Source organism: Argiope bruennichi, chromosome 8 (assembly GCF_947563725.1).
Source record: "Argiope bruennichi chromosome 8, qqArgBrue1.1, whole genome shotgun sequence".
NCBI classification, from domain to species: domain Eukaryota; kingdom Metazoa; phylum Arthropoda; class Arachnida; order Araneae; family Araneidae; genus Argiope; species Argiope bruennichi.
The window spans coordinates 111,255,185-111,274,055 of record NC_079158.1 but is presented as its reverse complement, the minus strand read 5'-3'; the positions used below and the strand labels follow the sequence as shown (position 1 = coordinate 111,274,055).

General features: G+C 26.8%; 1 protein-coding gene across 2 annotated transcripts in view; it reads right to left on the bottom strand.

Moving 5' to 3' along the window:
• The window catches only part of LOC129981285 (exportin-6-like), a 35,582-nt gene that overhangs the window by 13,971 nt on the left and 2,740 nt on the right, over window positions 1-18,871 (bottom strand). Inside the window, exons 2-13 of one of the 2 annotated variants that reach the window (XM_056092058.1) lie at window positions 18,703-18,793; window positions 17,156-17,268; window positions 15,800-15,997; window positions 13,879-14,038; window positions 12,433-12,555; window positions 9,718-9,938; window positions 7,084-7,313; window positions 4,713-4,839; window positions 4,512-4,621; window positions 3,781-3,889; window positions 2,047-2,139; window positions 1,092-1,327 (exon numbers count right to left, since the gene is read on the bottom strand). In XM_056092058.1, the coding sequence (XP_055948033.1) occupies window positions 1,092-1,327; window positions 2,047-2,139; window positions 3,781-3,889; window positions 4,512-4,621; window positions 4,713-4,839; window positions 7,084-7,313; window positions 9,718-9,938; window positions 12,433-12,555; window positions 13,879-14,038; window positions 15,800-15,997; window positions 17,156-17,268; window positions 18,703-18,793 (1,811 nt within the window). The remainder of the gene's footprint in view (window positions 1-1,091; window positions 1,328-2,046; window positions 2,140-3,780; window positions 3,890-4,511; window positions 4,622-4,712; window positions 4,840-7,083; window positions 7,314-9,717; window positions 9,939-12,432; window positions 12,556-13,878; window positions 14,039-15,799; window positions 15,998-17,155; window positions 17,269-18,702; window positions 18,794-18,871) is intronic. The other variant, XM_056092059.1, reaches the window with a different exon arrangement.

Here is an 18,871-nt window from a genome sequence, read left to right as displayed (position 1 = left end):
GAATCAATCATATGAGCAGATTCGAAAATATTTTGAAAGATAATGAAATGCTTAAATTTCCAATTAAAAAAAAGTCATTCATTAATTGGAACTTAAAAAAGAATATTCATGCTAAAGATCAACTCAATAACTTTTGGTTAATTTTTTTAAATCTTAATGAAGTAAAATAAGTGAAAAACCCTTTCTGCTTTGAGCAATCAGACATTTACTTAATATATTGTCTCTAGTGGGTTGGCTGTTTAGGAAAACAAAATTCATAATAACTCAAGAACTATTTCAAATTTTAGTATGAAATTTGATAAACATATACATAAAAGCATTCAGTTCAAATTATCGATTTTTTTTTTCATAATGGAAAAATCTCGAGATGCTAATTAACTTGGTTAATCAGTTTTTGTGATGTAAATAAACCTGCCTTCTTGAATAATTTCCAATTGCACCAATTTTAGGAGGATGCAATAATGAACTACAAAGTTACATAGGTGTCCCATTATTTTTGTTGATGTCTGTACCAACTAGCAGATTTCAACTAAATGGAATTATTGATGTATGATCTTTTGTACTGTGGTGATGATATATATATATATATATATATATATATATATATATATATCATACTAACCAAATAAATCATAAACAAAAGAGTAAAAAAAATTACAATTGTCAAATTTTGTCCAGTAGAAAAATTCCTATATTTTAATCCCTTTTTTCAAGTGATTTCAATATGAAATTACCTACTAACATGCTCTTTTTATTTTTTTTAATTAAAAATTAAAAACATTTCATTATTTTGCAAAAATTATTTGCTGGAAACCAAAGTTTTAAGTATACTGGATGATTTCTAATTGATATTTATAACATATATTTATTATTTTAATGTAAAATTTAGCCTTAAGAAGTAAATATATTCTATTTGATTTTATATATATCATACATAATGAAAAGAATTTACAGCTGTTAGACCCACATCAAAAGGCATATTCAAGGTAGAAATCAATAACATGAAAAAAAAAAAAAAAAAAATCCAAATAAAATTTCCAACAAATTAGAAATAGCATGCAATGCTAAATCAAAGTAAAAATAAAATTTACTTCTCCAGAGTTTTCTGTGCATCTAATTTTCGGGTGGCAAAATGTTCTCCACTCATGTATATGACCATTCTCCCCAATGCCTGAAGCATAGATGACAGATCCCTTAAACTGCAATGCAAGCGCCTACACTCATTTTCCCCACACACATTCAATTCAGCAGGGCTGCTATTCGAAGGAGGTTTCATGTATTGTTCCAGATCAAAATAGATTCGTAAATTTTCTTCAAATACTGAAAACTGAAATTAATGATAAGAATAATAATTTTAGTTAATTATAATAAATTCCAAAACATTTGCTAATAGCATTTCAAATTGAAAAAAAAATAATAATACAGAAAACAATTAAATGTTCAAGAAATTAATAATAATAAAATAATTTCACATTTCTTGAATTTTAAATTAAGTTAACTAAGCATGGGAAGGAAAAATTTTACAGCAAGGAAAAAATTATAAAAGGAAGTGCTTATGCGTGAACTGCATTTACCCCCACAAATTAATCATAGCCATAAAAACTGGCACACAAATCATTGTAATACTGATTCAATGCACATGAACTAATTTAAAAAATAAATTAATTAATGTAGACATTTTTATTGTTGTTTTGGGTGATTTTTTTAAAAGCATTTTTAAGCATTGTTATTGAAGTGTTTCTAATTGCTGCCAGACAACACAAATAATGGCATTTAAAAGAAACTGATTGAATATTTAATGTACTTGCTGGATTTTTGAGAAATTCTTAAAATCTACTCAATTTTCCCCTTAGAAAACTAAAATCCTTGCATCTGACATTTTATTATTTTTTTCACAAATTCTTATTAATAAAGGTAATAATTTGAACATATCTTTCCAATTTAAAATTAGAATGATCAAAAATACATGTTATTAATTTAAAAATAAACATTTTTCATCCAAAGGGAAAGCCAATCATAAATTGCAATAAATTAAATATGACTTACAACCAAGTGAAAAATTTCATGGGGGAGAAGTTCAGATACTTTTGATGCAATTTCCAAACACTGGCATAAAAAAGATTGCCATTCAGTAAAAGACTGGGAAAAAAAAATAATCAGAAAACATTAAAAACGATTATAGGATACAAAAATCTACCTACAAAAAAAGTTAACCTTTGAAAATAATTTGTTATGTGGTATTAGAAAAAGCAATATAAGCAAGAACAGTAGAGTAACAGAATAAAGCAATTAAAATACATTGAAAAATCAGTAAAATTTCACACTAATATTAACCCACAATTAAAATTAAAAATACCCAAACACACACAAAAAACTAATATCTTGGGATGATTCTTAAATTCTCAGAATCTTTCACTGTTATAGTGAACATATTAAGAAGCAATGTAATAAAGCCTTCAGAAGACAACAGTCTTTTATCTGTAGAAGTATTGAACTTTCTATCTATAATAAGATGCTTCATTTAGCTTCATCCAGTTCTTGCATATATTCATATCCCATTTGGGTTTGCAAAGCTACATCAAAGAAAACTGAGGTTCTTAAAGACAACACAAATAATAACCAGATATTGCAAATATGAAAGGAATGCTTTCTTCAAAAAAGCTCTTAAAATTTCTACACTTAAGAGTTAATTAAAAAAAACCTCCAAATTTCTATAAAAATTCTAATGTTAATTATTCAATAATCAGAAATTAACCTATATAGTTGCATCCTTTATAGGATATTATATGCATTCCTTATCCTCCTTTAATTAAAATGATTTTATAACTTTAATCAGAAGAAATCAGCAGCCAATTTTCCATCCAGATAATCTCCCATTAAAAACCTAAAAAAATTTTCTGGTATTTCAAATGACTTGCCATGGTGCTTCCACAAAATCCTGATTTGATTTTCATGTAATTTTTACCTTCACCAATCTTGCTTTGCACACTAAAATTCTGCCTTAATATAAAAGCTTTAACTCTTTCCAAAATTTTTTTCAAACACATTTAAAAGTCTTTGTCATCATAATAAATCTTTATTTTCCCCCTTTTTCTAATTTGAAATAATTAAATAATCTTTCATAAAATTTTTTTTGATAATTTATTTTTTAATGCCCATTAATTCATCTCAAGGGTATTCAGTATTTAAAAGACTAAATTCTAAAAAATGTAGATGATAGTTCATACAATGGCCAATAATAAAAGAAATATCCTAAATGCGATAATAACACAATGTAAAAATACAGCTGAGAACAAATTTTAATAAAGAAACAGATTTTAATGAAATTTTAACATCAAATACTTTTTAAATATACACAATAAAAGTACATAAACAAAGCTTATTACCTCAATAAAATTTTTCTGACCAGTTAAATTTATTAATGCATATAATTTATTTCAATGTTAAGCAATATACCAGAAAAATACACATATCATGAATTTTATAAAAAATGAATTAAGAACAAAGCATCAACTATTAAAAATAACTATACTACTGTTAAAAATAATTTTTCTATGATGTTTGTGAAATTTTAGGAGTTATTTTATAAATTATATTAATTAAAAAAAATTATAAAAAATGAGGATGCATATTACATATTTCTTTTATTACCAGAAAAGGAGAACAGAAGTGAAAGAGAAAAAGATTCAAATTAATAATAATCATAATACTTATGATTTCACTCTCCCCCTTCTTTTTCAAAGGGAAGGGACTAAAACAAAAAAAAACAAAAAAACTTACATCATCATCTAAATCTTCATCATCCAGTTCTTCTAAACTAGATTGATTGTAACGAAATTGCAATTTTCTAAAAATTTCTTGAACTAAAGCTAATAAAACACCTTTATACCTATAATAAAAAAATATGTAATAAAAAAAAAGAGAAAGAATATTTTGTATGATAGCTTTAAAAGTTTCATAAGAAATATTTGATGTAAGATAATATATTAAAAACATAAAAATATCTAAAGTTTTGAAAATGTTTAATATACGAATAAAAACCGATAAGGTAAGTTACCTAATGTTATAAATTCTCTACATGTAAGCTAAATAGTAATTTAGCCTGATTATTAAATTATATCTAAAATATACATAAAAGTTTCTGATTATTTTTTTCATACTCTAGTTATTCCAAATGCATTCTTGTATAGTTTTAAAATATCTGTCTAGTCTATTATTAAGTCTCGCCCACTTATTTCATAAATTAATTCATACTGTTATTTGGAAAAATCTAGTATAATTTTCATTTATAATCATATATTTCTAAGTTATAAGGGATACTTATAAAATTAAAAATATATATCTCATAAAAAGATTACATAAATTTACAAACACAATATCTTGCAATCAGGCAATATAAATATATGTACAAAAATGTATGTCTGTGCATAAAAATTCTTTAAAACTACCAACAGTCCAAAAGAAAGATCATAAAATAAATATAAAATCCATTTTAATAAAATTTTACTTACTTGTTTAATGTTACTTCATAGTTATTGTTTTCATTTTTCAATTTGTAACTCAAATAATCCAAAAATACATTCCAGACCTCAAGGCACGAGTAAAATCCATCATGGCTTGGCTAGAAATGATAAAAAGTAGTTATACACATTGCTTAAAAAATTGGAAAACAGGAGGAGGCAATAACTTTAATAACAATTTTAAAAAATTACCTGTTGAAATGTATACTTGAACAATAAAGCTAAGAATTCTAATATAGGAAACTGTTCATTACTTTCAAATCTTTTTAGATGATGAGTTACAAAAAGCATGAGGAAATCTGTAAACTTTTCCACATAACTGAAAATAGAATTTAAAAAATTATATATATAAAAAAAAAGACCCCTTTATGTAGGGGAAACAATACAGTAAATAAAAACATTCTTTAACTGTCGAAAACATACACTATAGTATTGAAGAACTCATGATAAATTATGCATATAATATATTATTAATATCACATTAACTGCTTATTGAGTTTCGAAATGAGACATTTCTACTTAAACTTGCTATTAAAATCTAAAAATCTGTTGTTTTTTTTGTACAGAGGTGCTATTTATGCACTTCTACAGTATAAGAGGAAGTGAATGAATAGCACTCATGCGCTAATTATAATACAATAGAATAAAAAATACCCTAATGGTCCCACTTAGTGGAAGAAGTAAAGGGACGTGAACAACAATTCATCCTTACTTGAAATAATAGTAAAGTAAATTAATATTTATATTTGCACACAGAAAAAAAAAGCCCTGTCTTTATTATGCCAACAATTTTGCAAGACAAGTTCACATGCTAAAGGGGGGGGGGGGAAGATATTTATCATTTTCTCATGTCATCTAATTTAAAATAAAAAATTATGGACTCAAGTATAAAGTCATGAAAAATATAAAATAACATTCTTGCTGTCATGATGCAAACCATTTAATAATTACAAAAGAAAAACATTACAAGATTTTTTAAAAAGCTAATTCATATATTTGAGCATCAATTTCTACAACATCTGAAATGAGTTTTTAGTCATTAAATTCATTTTTTTCCCCCTTCGTTCACAACTATTCAATTTGCAAAACTATTTTGCATTTATTGGACTCTCCCCCCCCCCAATATTTTTTCTACTTTTCTGAAGCTTCACAATACCTTAAATGTACTATTTTTACAACTTTTTTGAGTTTAAGACATCTCCATTAAAATTTAAGGCACCATATACAGTTTTTAGACAAATTAAAGAATATTCTTTCAGAGTTTCAACAAACATTTCTTGTTTGTATTAAATCCACTTCCTACAGTTGTACTGCATTGTGATGTACATGAATTATTATTACGACATACCCAAATCAGAAAATTCTTTGGACCTCAAAACACTAGAATATATATCATCTAAGTGAATTTCTTCATTAAATGAATCAAGCTTTGTGTGAGTGTGTTTTTTTAAATTTCAAATTGTATCTTTGCATTCTTAACATTCAGTGGAAATCTCTTCTCTGGAATAAAGAAGTTGAAACAGATCAACCATTCTCTTTTCATGTAACACTGCCTTGTTTTTCATTAAATGCTGACATAAACAAGGTGCAACTTAAACAATAAAATCTTTGGACGAGCATTCAAATACTTTTTTTGTGATACTCTGCACAAGTATAAAACACTATTAAAAAGTGTCTTTTTTCAATTCCAGTATTTCTATTAGTTCTACAAGTAATTAAATAACTGTAGTCATTATTACAATATTGGTATTTTTTTCTTAGTTTTAGAAATAGAACTGATTTATATAGAAGAAGAAGAAAAGAGGAATGAGTAGAAAGGGGCGAGCTTCTGTGGTTTAACAATGGCGTTATTTAGTTTTTAAAGTAATTGTGGCAATTTTTTTAAATGAAAAAAAAAAAAAAAACCTTAAGAAATTTTAAATTCCCAGTATTTCCCAGGTTTATAAGAAATATTTCAAATTTCCCAGCAGTTTCCTTTTTTATAGACGATTTTAATTTCCTTGTGTTTTCCTAATTTCTCAAGTCTCCTAGTGCCATGGTAAAACCCATTAATTTTTATGTAATTTTTCTTTGTAATTCTGTTGTGGAAAACACTGGATTTAAAACATATAGCAAAGCAATGGTATATTTATAAAAATAGTTTTTAGCTTTTAAATATTATCTAGAAATCTTATCCTTTTGAAAGAAAATTATCTTTTTAAAGAAAATAATTACAGATAAGATGTTTACAATACCTGATGAATTTCTCATAAAAATATAAGCTCAGTTAAAACTGTACAGTAAGAAATGAAACCAGTTAAACTTTTAAAAGTTACTGCTTTAATTTTAACTTCCTTTTTCATAATAATCTGTCCTTTGAAGAAAAACATCTCAATAAAGGACAGAAATAAATTTCTAAACATTAAAATTAAAATTTAATAATCTAGTAAAAAATATGTATATAAAATAGAATCCCTGGACAAGATTAAAACATCATATTAAAAACCAGTACAAATTTTTACAAGGCATAAAAACTATGATTCAACAGAGACAATAATTATAGAAAATAATAACAAAGTCTTACACATCATCAATATCAGCTAATGTATTTCTACTTGATGCATTTTTTGAATTGTCTTTTGTCAAATTTTGCAACAGATGAAACGTATCTTGAAAGACTTGCAATAAGAAACCTTCATAGTCAGCTGGAATGCAATGTTTGGACATTATTTCATTGATGCAGCCCATAGCTTGAATGCCCAAATCAGTGTTTTTTCTTAATGTCTGAGCTTGTTGCATACCAACATTCATAACCTACAAATATGAGAAAAGAATAAAACAATACTATGCAGATTTAGAGTTCAGACTTTCTCAGAAAAGAAAGTTTTTAATGGATTAGTTTTAAATCTTAAATATTTGATCTATCCCCCCCCCCAAGTAATGCTTTTTTTATGTTTAAATTGTTCATTTTTTAAAAATCAAATTACCATTATCAAAATACTGTTATATAATCTGGTCAGCCTCATAAATTTTTTTGAAATAATATAATTAATAAAAGCTACAAAATGTCAAAATTTAAAGCAAATTAAACTGGTGTCACCAACCTCTACCACTCTATCTTTCTACGTTTAGACATTAGTAAAGTGCGCATGCATTTATTTAACACTCAAGGTTTTAACAAAATTTATAGGATGAATCTTGAATTTTATACCTTGAAATTTAATCTTGTATTTTCAAAAGAATATTTTGAGGTTTTAACAGAAAAATATAATTGCCCAATAAAAATTATCCCTCAATACATTCTGTCTCATGATTTCATACCTTCTTGTCTTTATCAACAGTGATTAAACGGTGGAATATTTCAATCAAGGAAGGATACAAATAATAAGGGTTAATATTCATCAGTTAAAATTTATTTCATAGTAATTTAATACTACACACAGACACAATCGTTTTCAGTTTTTAAGAAATAAAAATTAATAATATTATTAATAATAATTAATAATGAAAATTAATTAAATAAAAATAATAAAAATTAATAATAAAGATGAAAATTAATTAAATTAATAGAATTTATTTATAAACTGAAAACAGTCATTCCAAAACTATCAACATAACTTTAATTATATTAAAAACAGAAATGTTTTTAAACTGAAATCTTAATTTGAGTTACATAACAAATGGTTTGATATTGAGGCAATACTCATTTACATTTTTTGTTAATTAGGAGTTTTTCTTTGGATATTGAATTACAGTTAAAAATGTAATATAGTTGATATCTTATACTAACATTTTTTTAATACTAAAACTACTGGAATGACAGTTTTAAAGTATCAATTAAATGTTGGTATGTTTAGTGTTAAAGAAATACAAAGAGAAAGGGGGGCAACAATTATAAAAAGTCTTCAAAACTGAATTCAGTGCAAAAAGAGAAAAATTTACAGGAATTTGGTTATCAATGATGTATACTGAATTATTGTTAACTGTTAAAAATTGAAATATATATATATATATATATAAAACTTTGGAATAATAAATTCTAATTTCAGATAACTGGTGTATCATTTCACTGGAGACACCAGATAGACCACAGAATGATCCAATCAGACCCACAATCCAACCCACAGAATGATGCCAATTAGACCCACAGAATGATTAGTTTTATTACTGTACACACAATTTGTATTAATTTCTTTTAAAGCATCACTGTGAGTATGGAGTATTGAAAAATTCACAATGCTTTTCTGGAACTTAGATAATTTTTAGTGCTTATTGATCACAGAAAATACCAAATAATTACAAGTCACTGAGAAAAACAAACAGCTTCCTTTACCTGCACAGACTTTCAGAGGTTCTAGTAATCAGGAAATAATAAAGTATTTTAACAAAGAACATTTGTAAAGCTTTAAAATTATAATAAATTGTACAAGGAAATAAATACCAAATTCAGGACATCCAGCTATATTCCTCAAACATACACATATGCATAAGAATTTGCTGGTTAACTAAGCTGAATTATTTACTTTGAGTAGGGGTATAGATAAAATTTAAATGGCAGATTTATTTTTATGTAACCATTACGTTTAAGAATATAAACAAATACTTTGATTGAATAAATATTTTCATTTTAATGCCTTAAATCATTATTAAAAAAGAAGTTATTCCATGACAACAATATAAAGAATCTATGCACAGAAAAAATTTTGAATTACGGAATTTAGGATCATCTAATCCATAATCATTAACCACAGAGGAAGCACAGTTCTATTATTTAAAACTGTATTATACTACGAGACATGAAAATTACAAAATTTCATGAACTCTCTAAAAATACTCAACAAGTCAACAATTTGAAATTAAAATGCTCAGCAATTTAGAATTAAAAAAAATATATATATTTAGAAGGAATGAGATGAATTTTTAAAACATGAAATCAAATAATTATTATCTTGAGATATTTTATCTTATAAATAAGTATGAATTATCATCTTTGGAAGTGAAAGAAATGAAAAATGCAGTTGTTTAGATGATAAAATTTTAAAATTTACAACTGCTAAGCAGATTTAAATAGCAAGAAATCTTAAAACATATCTAAAGTGAATAAATATGAAATAATGCACAATAATTGAATGAAATAGATGTTATTTATGAAAGCAGAAAAATGTTAATAGAGTAGAAAACCAAGAGAACAGCTCATCCAGAGGTGCCAAAAACATACATCAATGCTTACAGGTTCAGGATGACAGCCAAAACTAGCAAAATGAAAAACCGTGGTTAATAAGGAGGACGTAATGTAGGATGAAAGTGGGATCCAGCTCAGCAGTTGGGCCAAGCATTTCAGAGACAACACGCTTAGCTGATGAGATTCATCGTCAAGAGGTGGCATACACTGGAAGGGATTCTTGCTACTGGATTTGAACATGCCACTCAGGAGGCTACCTATTAATAAAATGGGAAACAAAAAAAAATTTAAATATAGTATTATAACTAGTGATAATTCATGATGAGAGCGTGTAAAAAGAAATGAATAACAGAATCAAGGCTGAATATGAAACTCCCAAATTAAATTCCCTGCATTTTAAATACCACAGAGCCTAGCTAATTTGAAACCCTTGGTAAATTAATCCCCCCCTCCAAACTCTTGAAATCTTTATCAAACATAATGTAATAAAATCTTCTAAATTCAAATTTATTTTGGTTAATGGTAAATTCAAATGAAATATTATATTTCTAGATTACAGTTAGTTGTTGAACATGTCTATGCCCTTTTCCAACAAGCTTTGTCTTGTTTTGTTTTACATGGCAATAAATATGAAGGGGAAAAGAAAAAAAAAATCACACACACTCCTCATTTTTAAAAAGTTTTGAAACTGTTACATGTTGATTGTATTCTATTTATCGTAACTAGTCACTAATTTATTAAAATTAGTAACTAATTTTTAAAGTTGTCTATTATTATCTTATTATTAAAGATTAATTATAGATGTCATAATGCATACTGTAATTTTTGCCATTCTAGTAAATTGATTTGCCACTGATAATAATGATGTTATATAAAGATGTTTTCTTTCTCCATTTTTATCATTTATAAAATATTAAGGATTATGGCAGAATCATATAAAAAAGAAATTTTTTATATGATAAAAAATTTCTTTATCATAAAAAAAAGAGTTAAATGCTAATGAAATAATTTACATTGAAAATTTAATTAAAAATGTAAATGTATTTTGAAGTAGAAATTGTAATTTTAAAATTATACAAATAAATGTACATTGTAAAACTTATTTATAATTATTTTGAAATTTTTTTAAGAAATTTCCAAGCTTTAAAAAAGTAGAAAAAAGAAAACACATTGAAATCATAATTATATATATACGAGGGCAATTCAGAAACTAACCTCCGATTGGTCACAGTGAGGGTAGTGGGGGGAGTAGTGCGCCATCTGTGCATTCACACACTCAGCAGGTCAGTCGGCATCAAGCCGTAGTCGAGTGAACATCGTACCTGCGCTAGTTTAGTTTTTGTGGCAGTTTGAAATGTGTGCTGCAATAGAAAATCCCGCCAAATGTGAAGTGCGTGCTGTTATAAGGTTTTTTACAGCCAAAGGATACTCTGCAGCAGCTATTCATCGTGAGCTTTGTGCCGTGTACGGACCAAAAGTTATGAGTGAAGGAGTTGTCCGTGAATGGGTACGTTTATTTAAAAGTGGACGAGAAAACGTTCATGATGAAGAGAGGAGTGGTAGACCATCCTTGGTGACTGACGAACTCGTTCAGACAGTTGATGCAAAAGTTCGTGAAAATCGACGTTTCACAATGGCGGAGTTGTCTACTGATTTTCCACAGATTTCTAAGACTCTTTTGTACGAGACAGTGACAGCAAGATTGGGTTACCGTAAGTTCTGTGCACGATGGGTGCCCAAAATTCTTACCGACCACCACAAAAGTCAAAGAATAGCCTCTGCATTAGACTTTCTGTCACGTTATGAGGACGAAGGAGAACCATTGTTAAACAGAATCGTGACCGGTGACGAAACCTGGATTAAGTACGTGAACCCTGAGACAAAAGAACAATCAAAGATGTGGGCACATTCAGATTCGCCTACCAAACCAAAAAAAGCCCGGCAAGATTTTTCTGCGAGAAAACTGATGGCAACGGTGTTTTGGGATGCCAAAGGGGTGTTGTTGGTTGAATTCATGGAACGTGGGACGACCATTAATCAAGACGTGTACTGTGAAACACTAAAAACATTACGACGGGCTATACAGAACAAACGCCGTGGTATGCTGACTTCCGGTATCGTTTTTTTGCATGATAACGCCCGTCCTCACTCTGCTCGCAGAACAACAGCCCTTCTTGAGTCCTTCAAGTGGGACGTTTTCAACCATCCACCTTACAGCCCAGATCTGGCGCCAAGCGATTATCACCTCTTCATGCGTATGAAGAAATGGCTTGGGTCCCAGCGGTTTGATGACGACGAAGAGCTCAAAGATACGGTCACAGGCTGGCTCAAGGCACAAGCGGGTGATTTTTATGCAGAAGGAATTTCAAAGCTTGTGAAGAGATACGATAAGTGCCTCAATCGTTATGGAGACTATGTCGAAAAATAGTGCAAAGATGTAGTTGTAAGATGTATATATTAAAATATTTTTACTTAACTTGGTGTATTTTTTTCAATCAACCGGAGGTTAGTTTCTGAATTGCCCTCGTATATATATATATCGATTAAGTATACACTTCTATTTATGCATAATAATGTTCTATTTCAAATAACGAAAGATATGTCTTTTTATATTGTATCCTGATATAAACAAAATATTTCATACAATTTTTTAACTGCCATAAAATAATTCCATTGCCAATATTATCTGCCAACAATATTCTATTCAATTTAATACTAAATGAAAAATACCATTTATATAATAATTTTTACCTGTGTGTAATGGAGAAGTACTGAAAAGTGTTTGCTGGCTGTTGTTTTGATAATGGGTAGGAGAAGGGGGAGGAGTTGCAGTTACTAGATGACTGTGTTTTTCCAAAACAGCATCCAAATGACCTGAAACATAATTTTTGCATCTCAATGCGATATATTGCATTTTGGTATTAATAATGAAATTATTTCTCTGAAAATCATATGAATAAATAAAAAATAAAATATTTCAAATACTATCTTTTTAATTAGTGGGAACTTTAGTTTTGTAATAAATTTCAAAGCCAAGCTATTTCAAAGCCAGAAGTTCAATCCTGAGATATCTTTAATAAGAAAATTATAACTGCTTTTAGAAAGATTCATTTTCCAAATTAATAACAATTTTATTAATTTTTGGAATAAATTTGAATATGCAATAACTTAGAGAATTATAACTTGGGTAACATTTTTATGATGTTTCATTCTACTCTTTGTATTACTTTTTCATTTATTTCTTTGCATTAATACCATTACATAAACAATAAGGATCTTAAAAATTATAATTTTAAGAAATTGGTAAAATGAGTATCATTACTCTGTTTAAAAATATTAACACTTTCAAAATATTGCTAGAAAGGGAATGAGAAGTAACAAAGTACAAGTAAGAATTTATCTTCCAAAACTAAAATTGATAAAAATGACAGCCAAGATTATTATTATTATTATTTTACCATTGGAATTATATATTATTAAATATTTAAAGTAATTATGAAATAAATTCAATTCATTTAATACTATTTATGGACTTACATAATCAGTATTAAATTAAAAGGAAGCCTTCTAATATTTTTTTTCTTCAAGAAAATATGAATGAGTAGTCAAGAGAAATTAAAAGTATTTCAGATCATATGCATTAAAATTTTTTTTTTAACCCAATAATTTAAAAATCTATATTGTGTCATTGTTCCCTTTTCATTCAAATATATTCTAAATATCTTATACCAATAATGGAACTTTTTATACTGCAAATTTTATTTCTTTGTTATTGTAAATATTAAATTTTAATTCATTCACTATGGATATTAAATGCATGAAATGGAAATTAATCAATATCAGGCAAGAAATTCAATAAATCCAAGGATATACATACCTTCTCATGATATTCCAAAATGAATAAATAAGAAGGATAAATACAAGGACCCCCCCACACACGCAATTGGAATATTTAAATTCATTTATATGAATAAACATTCTTTAAATTTATAAATGAAATTTCATAAATGTAAAGGAAATAAAATTCTATATATGATGCATTGAAACAATTATCCAAAACTGTTAATTTTAAATGCTGATTTCATTTCCTTGTTTCTTAAATGAACTGCACATAAAAGCAAAAATATTTAAGAATAAATCTTCAATTGATTTCAAAACTAAATATGGTCATATTAGAAATATATAAATAAAACTAACCAGCAAGAATGTTTAAAACAATGGGAACTTGTTCCAACATCAATCTATGAAGTTCTTCTTTACGAGTAACAGCAAGATCTTCCCTTGGGCTAGTAAATTCTTCAAATGCAGTTTGGATTAACATCAAGCCCAGAGGAGCTGTTTCAGGTGCTTGAGCTAACTATAAGAGTTGCATCATGTGAATTTGCAGAAAATGATATCTAATTTATTAAATAAATATCATGATAATATAAAAGTATACAATTCAACTATACTAAAACATAACAAAATTGTTCTTATCAGTAAAAATGTACAAAACTATTATGTGAATTAATACTTAAACATGACTGTAGAATTATTAATGTATATGGATTAAATTGTATAATAAAACAGGAAATACCTCTTTGAAAGCAAATATGTACAAGATGTGATGAGCTGTTTTATAAAATCAAAATATTATGTAATAGTAATAGCAATCAAAGAAATTTATCATACAAAACCCATTTATTTTTGTTACTGGGTTGTCTCAAGAACCTCAGATCCTTCACTATAAACCATAGCTGAAATTAATGGATCAAAAATTTAAGACTTTTTTCATGAAACTTGTTAATAAATACTACTTTAATTATAATTCACCAATAAACATTTTTCCAGTTATTAATAATTAGATAGTCTTTTTTTATTACAAAAATTTTCTACTATTGTAAAATCTAATTTTGCTTGATTTGCTTACATATTCTTTTATTTATATAATTACAAAACTATAAATATAATAACATATTCTATTATTTATAGCTTTTTTGTTAACGAAGCTCATCCTTAATTTTGAAAAAATATATCTGAAAAACAATACTAAATTATTTATTGATACTATCATCTGATACAGAAAACATTTATACAAAATTAAATCAATTGTTATAAAGTACTGTAAGATTTCCACATTTTTGTTTTCTTTTAAAAAATTTCAGTTTTAAATGAGGAATTTAAAATAATAAATTTGAGTGGTTATATCAGAAGCAATTTGATTTTGCAACTGTGTGCTGCAAGAAAAATGTAAATTTTTTAGAATCTATCTCATTTTTAAAATTCAATTTAACTTATAATATTGTCACATAGGTACTTCAGTGTGGAACTCAATGACGCACACACAAGAAGTAGAGCTAAACCAATTTATTAACTCAACTCTGAACTCAGAACACAATAACTAAGAGATCTCCGACTTTTATACTAGCAGGAAAAGTGTCACAATACTTTTCTGGAGACGGTGAGAAAATCCAGAACACTTATCTGATAAACCAAAGAAAGGTCCAGAATTTTCTGGAACATGAAATAAAGGAAGACATAAAATCAAGGAAATAAATATTTACAAAAACTATGAATTGCATTGCCACTAGTGGGGTTCAAACTCGCAATCTCTTGATTATGGAACCAGTGTTATGACCATTTGGCCATGGAGAGTCGACTGCCTCTTTTCAATGCGGCAATATTGATGCCAATGTAAATGTGATGCATGTTTTAAAAAAATTATTTGCTCTAATGCAATTCCTTTAGAAAGACTAGATGAACACATATAGTAACACTATCAGTATCACATTAAACAGTGCAACACTTTAGAGAATGTGATAATATAAAAAAAGAAAATTATAAAAAATATAATATTCCATTCAGAAACAAAGAGAAAACTTTTAATGCTCTTTTTCAGATGATATTATATTACTTTTAATGTTGTTTGTCCTGAGAGAAAAAAATTAATCAAGCAATAATAACATGGATTAAAATATGGATAAATGGATATGTCCAGTTTTTATCTGATTCATATGGAGAGGAATGGGTGGTTTTCAAATGGCTCTTTTTATTAATATTTCCAACTGAAATATGGCTTATATTTCATTAATTTATTTACTATTTCAAGAGAGAAAGGAAGAAAAAAACTTTTACTGACCTGGTGAATATTCATAAAAAAGTCTGGATAAAAATGTGGCCAATCCAAACGACCAATGTCTACAATAAGCTTTCCTAATTTATTACATATGAAAGTAGGAACTTTCTGGTGATTGGAGGTCATGAAAATTCGTAGAGTGGTTCGCAATTCAGCTTTATCAGGAGCAGGCATCCGTATCCACATTTGGTTGATGATGTGCTATAAATTCCATAAAAATGAATGCACACCGTTAATAACAAAAGGAAAACTTATTTTATATTTCAATATATTTTAAACATAAATTGAAGAAGTAAGCAAGGAGTTGTTAAACGCTTTTTATTTTTATTTAACAAATTAGACCAATTTTTATCCTTTCTTCAAGATTCATTTGTAAAAGTCACAAGAAGAGAAGTGCAGAAAATTAAATAGGAAGGCAAAAAGTTAGAATAAGAGACTGAGAAAGTATTAGGAACTTATATAGCTTTAGAAAAAACTTTGCCACCTCAGTATTTTGGTTTTTTTGGGGAAAATAACAGCACGCATCTCAGAAGTTTAAGTTAATGTGAAGGCAGAGTTCAAGTCATTAGGAAATTATCTTTATTATGTAGATTAATCAGAAATTATTACATATAAACATTATGTTCTTTTGGAAATGAGCAGGAATGGATTTATTTTTATATTACAGATTTATAAATCTGTACAAATTTATACAAGGTTAATCTTTTAGCAGCTTTAAAAGTTCTTTGTATTGGCCAGAACTTGATTAATATGCTCACCATAGTAATGAAAAAAAAAAAAAAAATGCCATGAGAAAGAATTTAGTTTACATAAATTTGAGAAGTAAATTTTACCAAAATTTAGTTAAGCATTTATTTTGATGCTCATGAATTTCATGCGATACTGCAGTTCAATATTAGGGCATTAAAATAAAAATTACACCCTGAGCAGCAAGGGAAGCCAGAACTCTAGGTAAATAAGAAGTAAAATGGTTTAAGCGAAATTTCAATTAAAATTATTAGAATATAAATAATTTCTAAAAATATAGATAAGTTGAATTTATTTCATGTTCATATATTTTACTAAAATTCTGGATATTTGCGTATTAACAACATGTCAATGCGAAACTTTTGGTCTAACTGCATGCCAATGATGTGCTTTAGGGTCAATTGGATACCACTGATGCAAATATTGATGGACCACATTGACATTATATCTTTGGAGATTAATTGCGTTGTAAAAAGCAAGACATTTAGTGATTTTTATAGTGATTTGATACTTTCGTATTATCTACATGCAAATGTAGATAATACAAAAGTATCAGATTTTAAATAGATATAATAAAGCTTTAAAACAATATAACACTATTTAATTACTTACCTCTATCACAGTTAAGCAGTACATCATAACAAACTGGTTGGATGTATTGGAAAGGAAATTTAAACAATGCCTCCAGCATTCAGGCTGAGTTTTAAAATTATCTAGAATTTGTTCTGAAAAATAAAGAAAAAAAGGTATGTAAAATGAAATGGAAAATACACAAGCAATGAAAAATATATTTATAACAAAGTAGAGAAATATTTCATGATAAAAAAATATTTAAAAGATTATTAGAAGGGGGTTTGAGAAAACAGGTAATTAAATGCTATATGTATAAGCAATAAATAAAAGAAAAATTAAGCTTAAGTTTAGAAAAATATTTTAACACTTACATCATTAAATTGCAATTAATATATGCAATGTGCATATACACAGAAGTCTGAAGTTTATTGACTATCATAAATTCCAAAGGCAGGAAAGGGAAGAAAACAAATAATGTTTATTCATCAAATATGCTTACAAGAAAAAAAATTCATATGAAAAAAAAATTCAAAAATTATACATTAAAATACCACAGAGTAACTATTTGATCTCCAGTTATGTGGATTCTTTGAAAAAGAGAGTATAAAATTCCAAAAGTAAAAACTTCCCAAATAAAAGGCAGAGATACAAATTATTTTGATATGTCAAGCAGACATATTTTAATATTATAGGTAAGTATACAGAATGTAACGAAACTGTTTTTATAGTCAGTAAAATAATACTTTATAAGCAAATTTTGTTTTTCTTTTAAGAAATAAACTTTTTTCATTAAATATCCAGATCCTAGGTTCCAATAAATTCTAATTCAAATTACACTGCAATTTTAAAAAAATAAGCTGCATCAACATTCCAAACATTTTTTAAAAATATATATATGAGTTTTAATAATTATGATTAATTTTCAGGTATACTATTAAAGTATTTAAAAAATTAAAATATATAAAAAAATAATATTTTCTTATAGCATGATTTAAAAATTTATCAGTACATACAATGTCAATAATTATTAAAATATACTAAAAAAATAACCCATAAGTTCTGTTTTTACAAAAATATTAAATAAACAGCAATAAAAATAAATATTTTCATTTGGAATTAAAAGTAGCGAAGGGATAAAATAATGAACTTCTTTACAAAAATGCATTCTTTTACCATAAAAAATAAAAATTACCCTTATAGAATTTAAACATATTCTGATGAAATAAATAACATTATAAAGTCATTTCAACTTCTCTGCAAGAGACATCATAAAATATAACACAATAGTTAAGAACTTGAAGAGAATAAATAATATTCAGTTTTATTTCTAAATTTTAAAAGAAATGCTCAATTAAATTCCTGACTGTTAAATATTAAATTAAATTGAATGATATGCCATATATCAGTTAAACTAGTGTATTTAATAAATTTTAAATAGAATTTAAATCATTTGTTAGCATTATAATTTTATACAACAATTTTACAAAACAATCACGAATGCCATGGACTATTATATAGGTATTTAAAAACCTTGTAATACTGTTTACTTTTATAGAGCAGAAATGACAAAATGGATTATAAAATACCTATTTGTCTTTTTCTTTCATTAGATGTATTATGACTAAAAAATTCAGTCATAAGAGCTTCCAAAGCTGACAAGGATGTGTCCCCAGAAGCCTAAAAACAAATACATTAAGGAAAAGTTTAAGCAAAATCTGAATTAATATTAAACAAAGTTAGGTTCATAAAAATAGA